The 19,425-nt window shown below is 38.4% G+C and overlaps 1 protein-coding gene across 1 annotated transcript; it reads right to left on the reverse strand.

The window, feature by feature from the left end:
- Positions 1 to 1,610: 1,610 nt before the first annotated feature.
- LOC125230608 (serine--pyruvate aminotransferase, mitochondrial) lies at positions 1,611 to 16,201 on the reverse strand. The gene is made up of 8 exons (XM_048135820.1): positions 16,046 to 16,201; positions 13,634 to 13,794; positions 12,035 to 12,227; positions 8,417 to 8,585; positions 5,512 to 5,667; positions 3,416 to 3,508; positions 2,453 to 2,701; positions 1,611 to 2,080 (listed from the first exon to the last, which is right to left on the reverse strand). Exons 2-8 carry the CDS (start codon positions 13,790 to 13,792, stop codon positions 1,927 to 1,929), a joined length of 1,173 nt encoding a protein of 390 aa, XP_047991777.1. The 5' UTR covers positions 13,793 to 13,794; positions 16,046 to 16,201; the 3' UTR covers positions 1,611 to 1,926.
- Between the last annotated feature and the right edge of the window lie 3,224 nt (positions 16,202 to 19,425).

The raw sequence follows: 19,425 nt of genomic DNA on the forward strand, positions 1-19,425 counted from the left end.
ACATCTTAATTTCACCCCATAATGAATTTTAGAAAAATTTCCCACGCGAATGAATGTAAACGTGGTTGCGATACAATCAGTGACAATGTCAACGAGCGTTAAACGCGAGTGTGTTTGCATAAATTAATTTGTATGGATAAAAAATTAATTTAATTAAACTTATTAATTCCATTCATGTCCTATACTCATTCCCATATTATGTTTACACCCTGAATCTCAATTTATGTCGAATGTCGACTCCATAGCTCCCTAACGTCTTACCGTGCGATAAAAACTCCGATGCCTAGATATCACTCAATAACAAAGGCACAAGGAGTTCTCTTGATTTAATTTTTGTTTAATCTAACAATAGGGAAGTAGCACTATGGCTTGCGAATAACATAAACTAATGGCCATAAAGGATACTATGAATTCGCTTGTATTGCAATGTTTTATTATTTAACAATTATTATAATTACCTTTGTCATCTATTGGATGGCGAATGACGTCATATTATAGCCATACGATCAATTAAGTGGCATGTTGCCATTGTATCTTTGTTATATTATGTAGGTACAGTTGCCACGTATTGGCATGCCCAAGGTGCTTAAATATACACATACATCCGAATATAGACTTTATTGGGGATCTTTGGTTATACTAATATTTGATGACGACTGTACCTGTACAGAATAGTCTTTCAGGGTCGGAAACCGAACTTTATTTAGATATTTTTTTTGATGTGACAATCTGATCAGATATTATCTACCTACTTCAGTCAAAATATTGAGTTAGTTTTTTTTCAAAACAACGGTTCCGAACCCTGCTTCAAACACTAAACCAAATTTTGATCAACCATTTCGTTATATCTTTACATGTTTTATTTTAATGTTTTCCTAAATTTGCATATAGTGAGTTATATACTCCATCAATAGTTTGTAAACAGTACAGTTAAAGAAATAAAATTACCTGTGAACACAACTGTCAACTTGGTTTATTATTTTTTTCGAAAATCTTACAATCTACTTACCCAGCTTACACTTTATAAAAATTACGATATAAAGAGTTCTGATATTTTGATAAATAAGCCACAATAGGAGGTACATAAAATTAAAGTAAAAGGAGGTAACTTTTGTTGCTAAACCATATAATATGAATTGCATTTATGAACTATAGATAAATAGAGATCATACTAGAATGTTAATAAATAATAGTCAATAAAAAATGACTGTAATCTGACTTTAATGAAAATGAGAAACACCAACACAGCATCCGGGTCATTTTTTTCAAATTGTCCACCCCACTTTTTTTAACAGGGGTATTTTTTACGCGATTAATACTCAGAATCGCGAGCTAATTCGATCCTGATAGAAGAAAAAAATATCCCAAGATTTCCATACATTTTTTCGAACCTTCCATTCCGTTACCGCCATACAAAATGTATGGAAAAATGGTAACGGAATGGGAAAAAAACCTTGGGACACTTTTTTCTCCTATTAGAATTGAAAGAGCTCGCGATTCTAAGTGGAAAACACATAAAAATTTCCAAATCAAAAAAAAAAGTGGGGTGGACAACTTTAAAAAAAATGACCCATCCAGACCATCTAAATAAGAAACCTTGTGGTAGATATGAGTAAAAAGACACTTTTAATATCTTATTAAACAAAAATTAGGTAACTTAGTAAACTGATTAAACCCAAATTCTAAAAAATTGTGCATGGAAATTGTGGATGAACGTTTAACGCTTTAGTTGGAAGTCGAATGCGCATTCTATTCACTTCAATGTGTTAAGACTGTACTGAACAATATCCTCATGGGTTAATACTCCACATCTTTGAGGAACCAAGAGAATTTTAACATCGGTACCCAACCATGGCAAACGAAACCTTGTTGAGTATGACGTGTCGTACGACCCCAGAATCACCCGATATAATCTAGGAATGGAACTCAAAGTGGTGATTTGGTCAGAGCTCGTATGGTCTCTGCCATCGCATCCGCGACCTGATCCGCCACTTGCATGGTAGAGTTGACTCCCATGATTCCGATCCTCAAGGCTTTGCCTACGGTGGGACCCAGGCCTGCCATTATCATGATGTTGTGCCTGTAAAATATTAAAGGTAAGTAAAAAACGCTAGAAAATGTTTGGATTGTAAGTATAGGAAGCAGTTAACTTTTGCTAGCTTTACGCAATGGGATTCATAAGTAAAGTGCTTCAATAAACGAAATTCATCCGATTTCTAGTTGCAATTCTATTAAATAGTTTTACTTCGAATCAAAACAATTTAACACATGACTTATTTTTTATCACGCAGAAACCTCTGCGAGCGACAGTATTTACATATTTTTAAATTAGGGGGGAAAATAAAAAAAATCACACCACCGCCAGCAAGACTCGAACCTGCTACCTATTTATTGCATTGTCGGTGCAATCGCTATGACCAACCCAACATTTACTAAAACTAGGTAAACTCACTTAGCTCTCATATGATCCACGAACTGCTTATAATCGTATCCCCTCGGCAACGAAATAGTGGTGACCGTGGCCAGTCGTTCCTCAGGCTTCTTAATGAGGAACTGGAAGCCTAAGTCCTGCAGACGTCGGTGGAAATGCGCCGTGACTGCCGCGTGGCGGGCCCAGGATTTGGGAAGAGTTTCTCTGATGACTTCTTCCAGGCAACGACGGAGCGCCCACACTAGTGGCGGGCTTAATGTGTGGTGGTACCTGTAAAATTGAAATAAAAATTGCTTATTGTAAGCCTATTTGAGTAAAGAATATTTTGAAATATAAGCGTACCTAAGTAAAACAATTGAAAATTCGAGTATTTATTTCAGGTCTACCCACCCATATTACAATATGGTTGATCTCAATGTTAGTTGAAAGTCTGATGCTGTTAAGATTCTTACGGTAGATGTTGCTATACGCTTTCAAAAGGCGTAAAACGATCGAGCGCTTCTGGTTTGCTTTTTGGTAGCTAACCAGATGCCGTGAGTTCTAGTGTCACCTAAGGCAGTAGTTTTAGACTTTTTAATTTATTCTAAGCCCAGCGGCATCGATTGCAGACGTTAAATTTGGAAGCTCTATTGATACAGTTTAGAGACGATCGGACTGGTGTTTCGGAAGGTCGCCATTTCGTGTCGTGTTCGAATCCATTTACCTGCATAAAAATCCATGTCGTAAATAAATGATGCAGGTTATGAGTAGGTACTTACTTACACACACACATAGCTTAAAAAAATGTTTTACAAGACCTGTATTTTTGTAATATTTTATATTAATAATCGATATCATAAGTAAAGAAACTGCATAGGAGGAAATATGCATGTTCTGCAGCATCAATAAATTACGTAGTCTCCTAGCATCGTGTAATAAAACTTTCAATTTATTCTAAGCCACCGTTGCAATATCGGGAGGAAAATGGGTTATATAAATACTTACACACGGATCTTGTCATAACAGTTCCATTGCTGAGCCAATAACTTCATGTCGAAGTAGAACGGGGGTTCGTGCTTCCTGTTGTTTATCTTTGCTCTGGAATCGAATAATGTCTATATTAGAACATACTTAATATTTTCTGTGAAAACTTCTGGGTTTGCATTGAGGTATATTTTTAGGATTTTAAAAAGAAAAACACGGAACTCTATGATAACTATATTGACAATTCAGCGGTTTGCCTGTAAAGAAAGACTCTTTGTCTCGGGAAGGCTTAAAAGTATCAAATTGGAATGATACCGATATAGTCTACCAATCCCTTGAAAATGCAAAATAAAAATTAAGAGGAGACATGTTGACGTAGAACTATGAGATTTGAGAAAATCATGTCGGTTTATACAACATTACTTACATAAAGAAAATTGAAAACTATTAAAAAATAAATACAAAAAAATTCTACCAATCCCTTGAAAATGCAAAATAAAAATTAAGAGGAGACATGTTGACGTAGAACTATGAGATTTGAGAAAATCATGTCGATTTATACAACATTACTTACATAAAGAAAATTGAAAACTATTAAAAAATAAATACAAAAAATATACCTAACTAAAAATTTAAAAAGCTAAAAAGTTCGCTTTGGCAACTAATGCATTTTAATATATCAGTAAAATTCCTATGGTTTGCAAAATGTACGTACTGATCGATTGGCGTTAGAATCGGCCCCCTCCTTGCATTTAGCCGCGGCAATAATTTATTCCATTCACAGTAGCTTTCGTGAACCTTTTACAATTCTCTCGAAATACGTGCACTAGATTACTTATTTGAATTACTTCATTTCTCCATTTACATACAGTATTTGCTCTCGATCAGTGGTGAGATTCCGTTCGCTTTGGGCAAACTCGGTTGTCTTAACGCTACGATCAATTATTACAGTTGGTACAACGTCTCTTTGCTTTGCGTGCACGATAACAGATATGTTTTTGTCAACCCTAAATAGCCGACTGTGATAGTGCCATGTATTTTGATAACTTTAAAGAGACACCATATAATTCGACCCTGAACCTTTGTCAAACTTCGGTTTTGTATTGAAATGACTTTTCTGTGCGGTAGTACAATCCATACTTACTAATATCATAAATGGGAAAGTATGTGGCTGTTTTTTTGTCTGTCTTTCGTGGCAATGAGCGACGAAGTGTCGTGATTTTTTAAGTGGAGATAGTTGAAGGAATGGAGAGTGACATAAGCTACTTTTTGTCTCTTTATAATGCGAGCGAAGCCGCGGGCAAAAGCTAGTTAATTATATTCTAAGCCTTGCTTTCTTATCGGTGTGAAAAGGCTGGCGCGCTGGTGTTGTATAAATGTGAAATGTTTTATTGCGTATAAAATAAGTGCTCATAAAAGTTTTTTTATTATCCGATGGGCCCCAATTTTAGTGCTCGATAGGGTTATCAAGCAGAACATTCTGGCTCAGCAGCGCGGGATAGGGTGATTGATAGTGACATTTAGGTGCACGGAAAATGTACAAGAGGATTTTAGGGGATTTACATAAAACAGTATATACCGTTTGGTGTCTGTGGAAAAATCATTGTTCTAATTTTGTGCACGATTAGTCTGCTGATTGATTACGGGTTGAAATAATTATTTCATGGATAACGTGGTGGTCGTTATCCATGAAATAATTCTTCAACCCGTCTGCATACGACCGTTGTTATACAGACGACCAACTCAATTCTTAATATCATACTGCGGGTGTAGCACACTAGTTGGATAAATTTTATCTCATCGGTGAGTCTCCTTATCGCACTTACAAATAGTGAGAAAAGAACGGTCTGTCGTTATAACGTTTATCACGCGACCGTGCTTGCCTGCCTGTTCTAGCGAGTACTAAACATTTCACCATATGTTTTGACTGTAGAAACACGCTATCGCTTCGATCTAAGAGTTCGTGATTTGGAGTTCCTTTTTAAAGCATTTATTTTAGCGTAGAGGTAGCTCACATACCATCGCACACGTTCACAAAAAAAGTATGTCGGCTGCATGATGAGCTGAAATATCAAACAAAGAAAATCAAGAAAGACAGTGGGCTCAGCTATACATACTCTGCTCTAGCGCTGAAAGCCACAGGTGATATGCCAGCAGGCCCGCTCAACGCCTTCTGGCCTGATGTGTACACGGCATCGACGCCCCACTCGTCCATGAAGAATGGGACTGCAGCTAGAGACACTACTGTGTCCACTAGCAACAGAGCTCCATATCTGAAAATAATAATTAAATATTTTGTGTACAGTGCATACAGCGAAAAGACGAACGAAACAGTTTTAAGAGACTATAGGAGCGGCTTTCAGCGTATCGTTTGTCTCGTTAGCATTACTCGTAGCAGTCGTAGCACCTATAAGTTCGTTGTTGAAAGCGTAGCTGGAAGCGGGTAATTACTATATAGGTACGCACAGCACAGAAAAAGGTAAACATTTAATCAAAAACAGGGCTAAGATGATCACACAAGTTAGTAATTTGTGCAAAATAAGACTGTAACTGATAGGACACTGCGGACGTAGCGAACTCATACAAAAATATCAATAAATAGTACTGAGCTAGATATAAGAATAGTTTAAAACAGGATCTGCAGTTACATGGATCTGATACCCTCCGTCATTATATCAATACCGTTCATGACATCAATCAAATTCAAGTAGATATGTAGTTACAAAGAAGATAGCAACGCGACGTAAAAAGTTACAAAATTGCTGTAACTTGCAAACTAGTTCGTTTTAATCAACCTTGCTTAAAACTGCCACTAGTACATAATAAAATTAAAACGGCAGACAGAAGCATTCATTTAAAAGAAAGTTCCAGAATGCGGTTGCAGAAAGTTTGTATCTTCCGTGCACTTTCCATTTTGCTTTGCATGCTAATTGCAGTCGTTGGCAGGATACAATTAAAAGAGTTTTTCATCCCACCTAGCATCCGGAGACCGGGGCCGTAGACAAGTCTCTAATCTATTACGATCCGTAGAATAATGTAGATATCTCTCTCTAATATCGGTTTTCTGTATAGTAGTAGCACAAGACAGCCAGATGACCTAACCAAAGTCACAATTATTGTTAACGCTCCGAATGAAACGCGCCGCACCTGGCTCTGTCGCGCTGTCGGAGTATGATTGATTTGCAACTTGTGTACCATTGGCCCGTAGACAAAGCCACGCTCACGCTCTGTGGCAGTCTGTCACAATACTTGAAGAGCGATAGAGGCAAGGCAACGTGTTTCGTTGTTGAAGCGACAGCAACATCGTCCTCATCACCATCCGAAGCGCATGGTAAAGATATATCTCTACCACATTTCTGTATTAGTACGATAGAACCCGCTGAATTTCGTTAAGTCATAGCAATTGGTCACTTGTCTACGCGCTTGAGACGCGCAAAAAGTCAAGTCACGGAGAAAAGAGAGAGCGAATATAATTAAATTGTTCGGCCTCTTGTGTCCCTATTCTCAGAGGGCAATCGAAGAGTTTTTCTCCTGAAAGTTCGTTTTCTTTTTAGTTTGGCACAGAAGCCCGGCTAAAATAGTTACGGTGTTCCTGTAAGCTTTTATTCGCTAAGTACTTATAGGTATTTGCAGAGACCTTTTCAGATTGTAGCAAGTCTAATTACACTTTGAGTTTGGCCACTTAGATATTCTGAGGGGACTGTCTAGATTTTAAATTAGTTTATTAGGGATGGCAGTTGTTTTGATAGCTCAATATCTAGTTACATATTATATACAATTATTGTATTTTCGGTTGAGTGTTTAGTAAAACGCCCCACTTTGTCGGTTACCATTAAGGCGAGATTTACTTGTATCTTTATATGAATAAACTGACAAAGCGGCTTTATAGCAATCGACAAAGTGGAACATTTTCCCGTGCACACTCACATATATCGATCTTGTTTGATATATCAATCGAATATATATTGTATGTCTATGTTAAAAATGACGTTTTTGTTGTAGAAACGTATCCTATCCGATCCATATCCTATCTAGAGCAACCTTTTGACATATATACATAAACTTACGCCTGTTTTTCCACATGGGGTCGGCAGAGCACCTGAACCTGCTTAAATTTCAGTTCCAATCTTGGTAATTAAGTTTGAAATAAAACGATATTATGATATTGCAGTAACAGGTTGTCAGCCCATATCACAACCTTATGTATAATGAAACCCATATCCCGCAGTCGACTTCAGATATCCTCTGGGACGAAGGATATGAAATTCTTAACCCGTCACCACAAAGAAAAATATTAATTTGACAAGCTATCCTAAAGTTGGAAACATGCCGATCACGGCTGCGATCGCTATGGTTTGAAACTTCGACCTGCGAAATGAGGTCACATGAAAGAGTTCTACTTTGTTCCGGATTGGATCGTCTCGCTCCTAACCCTTTCAGAGGAGTTTACGAGTGGAATGAAACTATATTAACTAGTATTCGACAGGTCATACATTGAAACGACATTATTTCTTAATAATAATTATGTCAGATCAATTTAGTTATGTCAGTTAGCATCAAATAATAAACATAAATTAATGGCATCTACACATACTCACTCGCAAGCAGGCACTGAAATATCGGAGTTTTAGGTTAAAATCGAAAACATTTGATACAGAGGTAAGTATGTAAAAAAACCTGTTTGACCTGAAAGCCCAATACAGAATCAACCCTTCAGGTTGGAAGGTCAGATGGCAGTCGCTTTCGTAAAACTAGCGCCTATGCCAAATTTTGGAATTAGTTGTCAAAGCGGATCCCAGGCTCCCATGAGCCATGGCGAATGCCGGGATGACGCAAGGTGATGATGATGAATTGACGATGTAAAAAACCTGTGTATTAAGTACGGGACATAATTCAATTTTTTTTACTACAAATATTAAAGGGGCGAAAGACAGGGTGTAACACCCAGTTATTTTTTTTTGTAGCAAAACTTGCAGCAAACATAATCTGTAGATTTTAAAGTTATACAAAATAATGTCCTACTTGTGACAAAGCTCGCCAAGCCCCTGCAAACTTTGTATGTTGCCAGTCGAAGAGTCTCCGTGTGTGACGAACATCCCAGCCGGACGGTGTTTCTTCAAGGCTGACTCAATTTCTGACAGTGAAAACGTTGTAAACGGTTCTGATGTTTCTATTGTCACCACTTTAATTCCTGAAAAAGAAAATAAGGTATGCTATTACATACATTATTAGTTCATGTGCAATACAAAAATTAAAAAAAAACCTGTCTAAAAATGTAGATGAAGGTTTTTAGCAATGTAAAAGCTCCGAAGACGAATTTGCAAGGAATTTTTTTTCGTCGCCTGATGGTAAGCGATCACTGCCGCCCATATGTAGACACCCGAAACACCAGTACATAGCACATGATTTCCGCGAGAGCATGTCGCGGCGAGATAGACTACCCGTCCTTATGTCATTAATACAGTTAGAAGAAGACGTGTCATCTATCTCGCGGCGACATACTCTCGCGGCTATCATGTGCTATGCCTACAGAAGTGTTGGAGGTGCGTTGCCGGCCTTTAAGATTGGTGTACTGTACGCTCTTTTCTTGATGGTTTGAAGGTCGTATAGGTTTGCATTTCCTTTAAAATGTAATTAAAATTTTGGTTGCCCGTATCAGGCCGATCGATTAAAGCAACGCATTCGTCGATATTCCTAGCTCTATAGCGGGCACTTCGTAGAATAGTTTCTTTCTTAGCCATTGGTGGCGCTGCGTATGCAGCGTACTACCTATGCGATGGCGCGGATGGCGGCATTGGCGGCCGTGTTTGTTTACCGTGTGAAAAATGTCGCGCCACTCTAAATGATTTTATCACCAAAAATAGTGTGGTTATTCAAAATAGAAGTGCAAAAGAAGCTTTTTTCTACTCGTCAACTTTAATTTGCCAATTACTATAATATTAATTATTAGCTATAATTTTTATAATTACTAACACATGTCTTGTTTTGTAAATTTTGTAATTTTTTTTTTGTATAATTTAAATGTATAATTATGGGATTATGCGACGTTCTTGCCAATGTCACTTTTTCCTATTCGCAATTCTGGACAATCTGAATTCTACGCAATTAGTATTTCACCTCATTCGCTATTGTGGACAGTAATTACTTGTGAACAGTGGCGATTCTTCCTGTTCGCAATTCTGCACATTCTGAATTGGGCACAATAGGTATTTCGCCTCATTCGCTTCTGTGCACAACCATTATTTGTGTACAGTAGCGATTCTTCCTGTTCGCAATTCTGCACAATCTAAGTTCCACACAATAGGTATCTATCCTCATTCGCGTCTGTGCACAGCCATTATTTGTGTACAGAATATTTTCTTCCTATTCGCAATTCTACGCAATCCGAATTCGACGCAATAGGTATTTCACCTCATTCGTTATTGTGCACAGTCATTATTTGTATACAGTATAGTTTCTTCCTCTTCGCAATTCTACGAAATTCGAATTCCACACAATAGGTATTTCGCCTCATGCGCTATTGTGCACTGTCATTATTTGTGTACAGTATAGTTTCTTCCTATTCGCAATTCTACGCAATCTGAATTCGACCCATTAGTATTTCACCTCATTCGATTTTATACACAGTCATTACTTGTGTAAATTAGCGATTCTTCCTGTTCACAATTCTACACAATCTCAGCTTCCTCAATCCCCACAAACACGCACAAATAGAAACGCAGAAATCTCCTAACATGAGCGGAGTTTCGTTCTGATCTATTATCAGCAGTTCTACTTCATCAAATGTCACAGTGTGAACTATCATACCATGAAAAATTCGAACGTTTTCTGAAAAATACGAAGGAAAAGCTTTTCGCACTACATCTGTAATTATTTAGTAAACATTGGCCTATAGTTCGATTTTAACATTTTGTTTACAAGATATATACAGTGCTTATGACGATAGTTAATATTAATAATGCTATATGGAGCTTTGCCTATGCTAGGGCGCCGTGGAAAGCACTTTCTGCGTTTCTATTTGTGCGTGTTTGAGGGGATTGAGGATGCTGAGATTGTGTAGAATTGCGAACAGGAAGAATCGCTAATTTACACAAGTAGTGACTGTGTATAAAATCAAATGAGGTGAAATACTCATGAGTCAAATTCAGATTGCGTAGAATTGAGAATAGGAAGAAACTATACTGTACACAAATAATGACAGTGCACAATAACGAATGAGGTGAAATACCTATTGCGTCGAATTCGGATTGCGTAGAATCGCGAAGAGGAAGAAACTATACTGTATACAAATAATGACTGTGCACAACGCGAATGAGGCGAAATACCTATTGCGTCGAACTTCGATTGTGCAGAATTGCGAATAGGAAGAAACTATTCTGTATACAAATAATGGCTGTGCACAGAAGCGAATGAGGCGAAATACCTATTGTGTGCAATTCAGAATGTGCAGAATTGCGATCAGGAAGAATCGCCACTGTTCACAAGTAATTACTGTCCACAATAGCGAATGAGGTGAAATACTAATTGCGTAGAATTCAGATTGTCCAGAATTGCGAATAGGAAAAAGTGACATTGGCAAGAACGTCGCATAATCCTAATTATGGACCTGGTCAAATTATTGAAAAAGTTAATTTAATATTTATTCCAATTAGGTAATAATACAAGTCTCTTTCCATTTCATTTGTTAACTACAAAGTTTTTAATTTAATATTGTACTTATTATGCTTTTTTGCATTTTTTACTTCAATTTTGGAACCCTAATGTATCGAACGATATGGCGGCGTATCATGATATGCCTAGGAATCACATGATCTGCCTAAATGCCACTGGCGGGTTTTACTTGGTGAAATCACGAAATGGCGGCGTTTCATGATATGCCTAGGAATTTCATGATCTGCTTAAACGTCACTGGGCAAATCGTTAAACGGTGAGTTTTGAACGATATGGCGAATGTTACTACGCCAAATCATGATTTGGCGCCGTTTCACGATATGCCTAGGAATCTCGTGATATGGCGGATTCTTCATTCGGCCGCCGACATATCCATATCGTCACTACATTAAAAAAAACTTGTATCTTCGCCTGTCAATGAAAAGAAAATTGTAGTAAGTATGTATGGAATGCCTATAAACTTACTGCGTTTTAACTTTGAGGAGCAGCGTGAGATACGAGATTTGCCGAGATGTGCCGAGTGTGATGTGTTAAACATTCTGCGGCGTTGCATGGACAAGTGACGGGCGGCTTTATCGAATTTCAAAAATATTTAAAAATCGTTGGTCGACCATTTCGTTTGTCACCTCCCCGGTTTGATCTGATCTTTTTGTAACATCATATAGCTACTGCCAGTTTGACACTGACACATTCAATAGTATGTTGGAAGGTAGGTAAGTAACTTACTTTCACAACTCGCTTAATAAAGGATGCTGATGGGATTATAATATAGCAAGGAGATTGCTGAAGATAGTCTCTATGCTCGTCCTGAATTGCCAATGGAGGCAAGTTATGAGTGTTGATTTGTCATTTTAGTAACACACCTGCCCCATATACATCTGAACGGGACGAACAGGCGTGAACAGGGTGCTGATTTCCAAACTTGAATAGCTTGAACTATTAATTTGTCTGGGACTTCTCTTCTCTTACCATATCTACTAGCCATTTTAGTAGCCCTTTCGTCCCATATGCTCCTGTTAGGGACAAGTAGTAGTTCTCCAGGAGCGAGGAGATTGCTGATGATGGTTTCCATCCCCGTGTGGCCGGAACCACTGATGGCGAGCACCAGAGGGCTTCGTGTTTGGAATATATATTGAATTCCGGCTCGGATGTCGTCCATTACCTGGAGAAATAAATGAAACTTAAATTATTACAGTCAAAACGCATGACAATATGCGTTCTTCGGGGCTCACTATAAATGAAATAGATACAAAACCTCTACATACTCACCCGCAACTACCTACATAAGCGCGCCCCGTAAAAAACACACATAAGTACCTATTTACACTTACATTGAAGTATTCATCGCATATCGGCGATATGACGGGCGAGACATCGCAGGGACCGGAACTACACATGAGAGGCTTGACAAACTGCCGGTCCCGGATCGCCGGGTCGGGAAATGTTAGCTTGTATTGGAAAACAGAAAGTTTATGAAGTAGACAAATAATGATCCTTCAACATTTTTTTAAAAATGGGTAATAAAGTTGCACGTCTAATATTAATGGGCAGATTATTCCACAGTCGAATCGCACGAAAACTGAAAGAGTTGTTGTAGAATTTTGAAGTGGAAGGAGGTGGGACAAGCAGCAGATTTTGCGCACATCTAAGGGAAGAAAGAAACTTAAATCGGGATTTGAGATAACAAGGAGTATTAGGGTGAAACAAGGTGGCATACAAGAGAGAAAGAATATGAGTATTGCGTCGGAGACGAATAGGTAACCACTTGAGCTGTGCTCGAAAACTAGAAATGTGGTCAAATTTTCGCAACCCAAATATAAATCGAATGCAAACGTTTTGGAGTCGTTCAAGTTTGTTCAACTGCTCTTCGGTGATATCCACATAGCAAGTGTCAGCGTAGTCCAAGATGGGCAGAAGGAGAGACTGGGCAAGCGCAATTTTAGTAGTCAAAGGCAGAAAGTTACGGACTCGACGTAAAGAACCAACAGTAGCAAAAATCCTTCTGCTCACCTCGCTGATCTGCGGAATCCAGGATAGAGTACGATCAATAATTACGCCTAAATTTTTAACCTGATTTGAAAAAGGAATCGATACTCCATCGAACAAAACACCAGGGAGGTTTTCAAAATCAACTCTTGCTATGGTTCTTGGGCTGCCAATTATAATGACTTGAGTTTTAGATGGGTTAACCTTCAAACCATAGCAAGAGCTCCATTTCGATATACGTTCCAAATCAGCGTTAGTGGAATGAATAAGATGAGGTAAATCGTCTGGCAGGCCTTGGGAGTAAATTTGAAGGTCGTCGGCATAGAGGTGATAAGAAGAAAGAAGTTTGGAAGTAATAGAATTTATAAAAATTGAAAATAGTAAGGAGACAGAACGCCTCCTTGCGGGACGCCAGCAAGCGTACTGCACCAAGATGAAGAGGGAGAGTTATCTACTTTAACCCGTTGCCTCGGATATCGTCGGTAATCTTAACTACTTAGGGCGGTGGTCGTGCTGTGCCCGGAACGAAACCCTGAAAGGATGTATGATGTTATTACGGGATAGTTATTAAAGTGAACTTACGTTGAAGTATTCATCGCATATCGGCGATATGACGGGCCTAGTCAAAGCTTCAGCGACGGACGGCCAGACATCACAGGGACCGGGACCACACATGAGAGGCTTGACGAACTGCCGGTCCCGGATTACCGGCTCGGACAGCGTTAGCTTGTAGGTTGTCATTGCTGGAAAATAATGTTTGTTAATAAAGTACTAGCGCCACCACCACAGCAAGTACTTCCATAAGTAGACTTCCAAATACATAAGCAACAAACTAATAGGTAATTATCTACAAATCTGAATAAAATTCTGCACCTACCGGGAGCAAAGGTATAGGGTAGGGGCAGGACACCTTGCCACAAACAAAAGTTACGATTGTACGAATACAAATCCCTGTAATTATCATGTCTGTGATGCATGTAAGTAATTGTATAGGTGACAGGTACTCGTGTATGAATATTATAGTTGTGCATTCCATACTTAATACTATAAAATGCAGCAGTGTGTCTATCCGTCTGTCAGACCCAGTTTGCTTTGAAATATTTTCCCTAGAGGGCAAAGTTTGTATGGAGATAGGATATATAAACAAGTTCCACAAAGACAGATAACGAATATATGTAGCGATAAATTACGCGAGGTAAAATTAGTAACAAAATAATTATGTCATGAGATTATACACTCCTTTCGTAAATTCATGTAGTTAATTAGTAAATCAAGTATTCGAACTAAATTAAAAGCAAAAACTTCAAAGGTTACACTTAAACGCAATGATAACATTTTAAATCCGTACATTTAAAAGAAGTAAGCACCCTATTTTATCTCACATTCAGATGTTTATAACCCAAGAGCTCGCCAAGAGCCGCGAAGTGTTGACTTAAAATATCTGTTTTCTGTGACCGATATTTCGGGCAAGTAACCGTGAAGTTTGGTTACCGGAATCGGGTTAATGTTTAGATTTAGTGCTAATAGGGTGGTTGTAAATTTGCTACAATGTTCTGGCGTTATCGGATGGCACATTTGGCAAGGGTTCCTTCGCCCGCCCAGGGCGCGAGCGGCGTGCCAATGCCAGCCTCATATTTGTGCCACTTGCTGCAGTTCTGTGATACTCGATCGTGGTTTAACAGCTTTTATGCTTTTTATATGGACTTTTATTTTACAATTAATATTTGTGATGTTGCTGCACGAGCGACGGGGTCAGTGATAAAAGGGTCAGCAGACTGAATATCGATAAACGTGTAGCACATATGTATGTACCTATGTTTTACTAAGTTTCCGCAATGCTTCATTTTAATTTGTTTATTATTCACATCTATACTATAAAATACTAAATGAAGAAAATTACACTTTGAACAGTAAGGGCAAATCCAGCTTACAACATAGATTTACCTACTTACGACCTTTTACGTAAGGCTTTAACTAAAAAACTTAACTCGACATTGTACAGTTAATTATTTGTGTTTCTTTATTATCGTGTCATTTTTGGTCGGCTCATTTATGACCTCAGTGACCAGGATTAAGAGATCGAGTTCATTTTCAAATTAGTTTACATCGGAATAGTAAGACAGTTGAAAAAACGATGTGACAGTTAAAAAAACTCAACAAACTATTGGATTTCGTCTACATTTTATACAGCACTCTCTATCAGGACTAGGAGACGCCTCGGCGTATACCTATTGCTAAGTGTGACGGAGATCGAAAAGCGTGGAGTTTCTTCGACAAATTGATTCAATTCCCAGAGTAACTGTCGATGCCCTCCCGTAGGAGAGGTAGGAAACACGTCAGACCCTCCGCCGGGACCGCGCAAATACGTATGCCTTGTAATTTCTTTTATCACGCCTTTTACTAGACTAAAAATAACATTCATCCGTTTGACGTAAAATGTTCGAGCCAAAATTAGGCCAATAGACGATGACAGACAATATATTAACCCCTGTCAGAAATCGCACTATCTTCTAGAAGTAAACAAGTACTTATTATTTATGATGAAAGTATTATAGAATATCAATTGACTCATACTAGTCACTGGTTCCCGCCATCTTGGATTGTTTGTTGTTACGTACTTAGGTATCTAACGAAAAATACATTGATATAAAAAGAAAGGGGACGATCGTTTTTCATTCGCTATTAGTTATCGAGTCACTTAGTAACGACACAAATTATGACTTCAGCCAAAAAAATTCATAGCATTACTTAAACAAGGAAAATAATATAATAATACTAATAGGTATGACTACCCGTAAAACATTCCAACGAATAGACGTGTTAGAAAAGCAAAACCTTCCTATTACTGTGTTTAAATTTTGTTTATCTGACTTGCTCAAACAAAATGTAAACACATCGAATAAATAAAGATAGAACTTTTCATTTTTCCAACTGCATTCTCAAAACAACAAAGACAAAAATACTGCTACGAAATAAAACAATATCTCAACTCACTTTCGCTATTTGGTTCACAAACGTCACTTATTTCACAAGTCTGAGAACATTACTTCGCAGTCCGCAGTGCCGTGATGTCTGCTCCTTAGATGCCAACTGACTGAAGTACTTACAAAGTTGAGTTAATGACGTCACTGTACCCGACTGATAACGTGATTAGCTTGTTAGCGTTTGTTTTTATTTAGCTGCTCCCGACTGATAAGAGCTCTCGGAGTCAGGCGGTTACAAGTTACAGCCGGCTTTTCCTCCCGTGTCTTAGAATGGCGTAGACACAAAAATGCCGACTCATGTAAAGCGAATATAAAACTTCAATGACAGTAGGAAAGTCGCTTTCATAACGTCCGCCATAACACTTAGTGGTAATTGGCGTCGTAGGCACGACAGACGAAGTGGTCCACGGAGTTCAAAGGGTTAACTCTGATGCCCCCTATGCTATGCCCTTACGTTCGATTATTTTAGATTTATAAATAAATAGTTGTCATATAATTGTGTCGCTTAACTTCAAACTCTGGTAAATCCATTCTGCTATAAGGTTGATTCTTTTTCAGATTATATATATTTTTACACATAATCAACCTTAAAGCAGAATGGAATTACTCAAGCTTGAAGTTAAGCGACATAATTTGGGAGCATTAAACGGTTAAAAAAATAGCCTTGCCTAAATCTTATAATACTTACATAAAAAATCTAAAAAAATCGAATGTGCTTTTTATAACTGTGGTCATACAGCATAGTCACCCTCATAGGCAAAATATACTCAGTAATCCAGAGAGGAAAATGAGGTCTACGTTTGTATGATAAGGCGAGTTCGCACGACCCGTCCCCTTTCGTCTTAACTTAACCCGGACCCGGACTTAGTCTTATGGTAATTAGGTTACTTTCTCTTCGTTAATAAGGTATCTAAGATAATTGTTGGCAAAGGATAATTAAAACTTGTTATTAAACTGATTACTGAGACCTCTTAGTTGATTTTTGCTATTACTATTATGCTATTAGCTAATGAGTTCTTAAATTTCTTCAATATTACTTCTGAATGTACTGTATTAGTAATAATAGGTACCAAAAGGTTTAAATAACTAATATTGGAATATGTAATCCTATATTACAAATGAGATATAGGATTTAACTTGGCAGGCAAGCATGGTCGGTGGTCGCGCGATAAATTATATAACATCAGAGCCAGGTGCCGTAGCCCAATGGCATTTCAGCGACGCGAAATGAAAACGATTCGCCGCGAAAAGTAGTCTGGCTCTGTCGCGCCAATACGCAAGAGCGATAGTGATAGATATCTACGAGCGTTACGTTTCGTGAGCGTTTCGTGAGCCAGTCGGCTACGTACTACCTTTCGCGGCGTTCCGTTTCGTTTTCGGCACCTGCGTGCGTAGTCGAATGGCATTTCTACGACGCCAAACGAAAACGAAACGCCGCGCAAGTTAGTCTGGTGCCGTAGCCGAATGGCATTTCTGCGACGCGAAACGAAAACGAAACGCCGCGAAAGGTAGTCTCGCTCTGTCGCGCCAATACGCAAGAGCGATAGAGATAGATATCTACGAGCGTTTCGTTTCGTGAGGCAGTCGGCTACGTACTACCTTTCGCGGCGTTTCGTTTCGTTTTCGTTTCGGCTACGGCACCTGCGTGCGTAGCCGAATGGCATTTCTACGACGCCCAACGAAAACGAAAACGAAACGCCGCGCAAGTTAGTCTATGCGTAAGATACTACTCAATTGCACTGCTCAAGTTTGTTTTGATAAACAAGAAAAATTGTACATATTTAGTAAGTTATATTTAGGTATGACTTGTAATGTCTAGTAACCACTCGCTCCTAGTAAACGCTTCATAATGCAGTGCCTGTGTACAGTCTGACCAAAAAGAGTAGAAATTAAAAAGTGGCAACATTGTAGTCATCCCTTTCAAATAAGTATGTGTGAGAAAATGGGACGACACTACGATGTTGCCACTTTGTAGGGTTCCGTAGTCAACTAGGAACCCTTATAGTTTCGCCATGTCTGTCTGTCCGTCCGTCCGTCCGCGGATAATCTCAGTGACCGTTAGCAATAGAAAGCTGAAATTTGGTACCAATATGTATATCAATACCACCGACAAAGTGGTAAAATAAAAAGTGGAAAAAAATGTTTTGTTACGGTACCCCCCCTACGTGTAAAGTGGGGACTGATTTTTTTTTCATTCCAACCCCAACGTGATATATTGTTGGATAGGTATTTAAAAATGAATAACGGTTTACTAAAATCGTTTTTTGATAATATTAATATTTTCTGAAATAATCGCTCCTAAAGGAAAAAATAGTGTTTCCCCCCTCTAACTTTTGAACCATATGTTTAAAAAATATGAAAAAAATCACAAAGGTAGAACTTTATAAAGACTTTCTAGGAAAATTGTTTTGAACTTGATAGGTTTAGTAGTTTTTGAGAAAAATACGGAAAACTACGGAACCCTACACTGAGCGCTCTTGTCCGTTTTTTAATTCCTAGGTACTCTTTTTGGTCAGACTGTAGTCTGTGATGAGCATTAACTTTTCCAAGATATCACATAAATTTCAGATGTTCAACTTCTACAATATTTCGAAACCGATTGTACGTAACCTACATTTATCGTGGCATGTCCGGCCAGCGCACTTGTGACAGATTTAATTCCTGTACCCATGAAATATATTGCACACATATTTTTGTCCGAAAACGAGCAAATACGGGCATTTATATATAACTTTATGGGGTTCGAATGATATCGAATTGTATTTGCGAAGAGATAAACATTTTATGTAAAATGATTTTTATTTTATCACTAGCAAGAAATGAAAATATTATGATTTATGTATGTTAGCTTATTCGAGAATTCCCGATGACTTACAATCAACGTGTAATTTTAATTTATCTATTCTATGACATACAAGAAGACAATTCAGACGCGGAAATGGCAGTGGATTGGACAGATCCTCAGAAAACCTGATACTCACCTATCCAAAATGGTCCTCACCTGGAATATACCCGGAAAGCGCAAACCATGCCGTCCTAAATCGACCTGGCGTCGTTCGGTTCAGCAGGAGCTCAGGGTGCTAGGCATGGGGTGGGAGGAGGTCACCCAAACAACTGCCCAAGACCGGAGTAAATGGAGAAATATGATTCGAGCCCTACACCCCAGCAGAGGGTAACAGGATGCAAAGAAGAGAAGAAGATTCTATGACATACAGACATAAAATCACGTCTGTATTCCATAAAGGGGTAGACAGAGCTCATGAAACTACTCAAGTTTCAGTGCCACCCTGGGCAAATAAGAGGTTGAAAGAAACGAAATCGTGACATAGGTATTATAAACAATTGTCCCTTACTGTCTAACAACAATTCTCTGTGGTAACAACTGTCTCT

Source organism: Leguminivora glycinivorella, chromosome 10, assembly GCF_023078275.1.
Source record: "Leguminivora glycinivorella isolate SPB_JAAS2020 chromosome 10, LegGlyc_1.1, whole genome shotgun sequence".
NCBI lineage: Eukaryota > Metazoa > Arthropoda > Insecta > Lepidoptera > Tortricidae > Leguminivora > Leguminivora glycinivorella.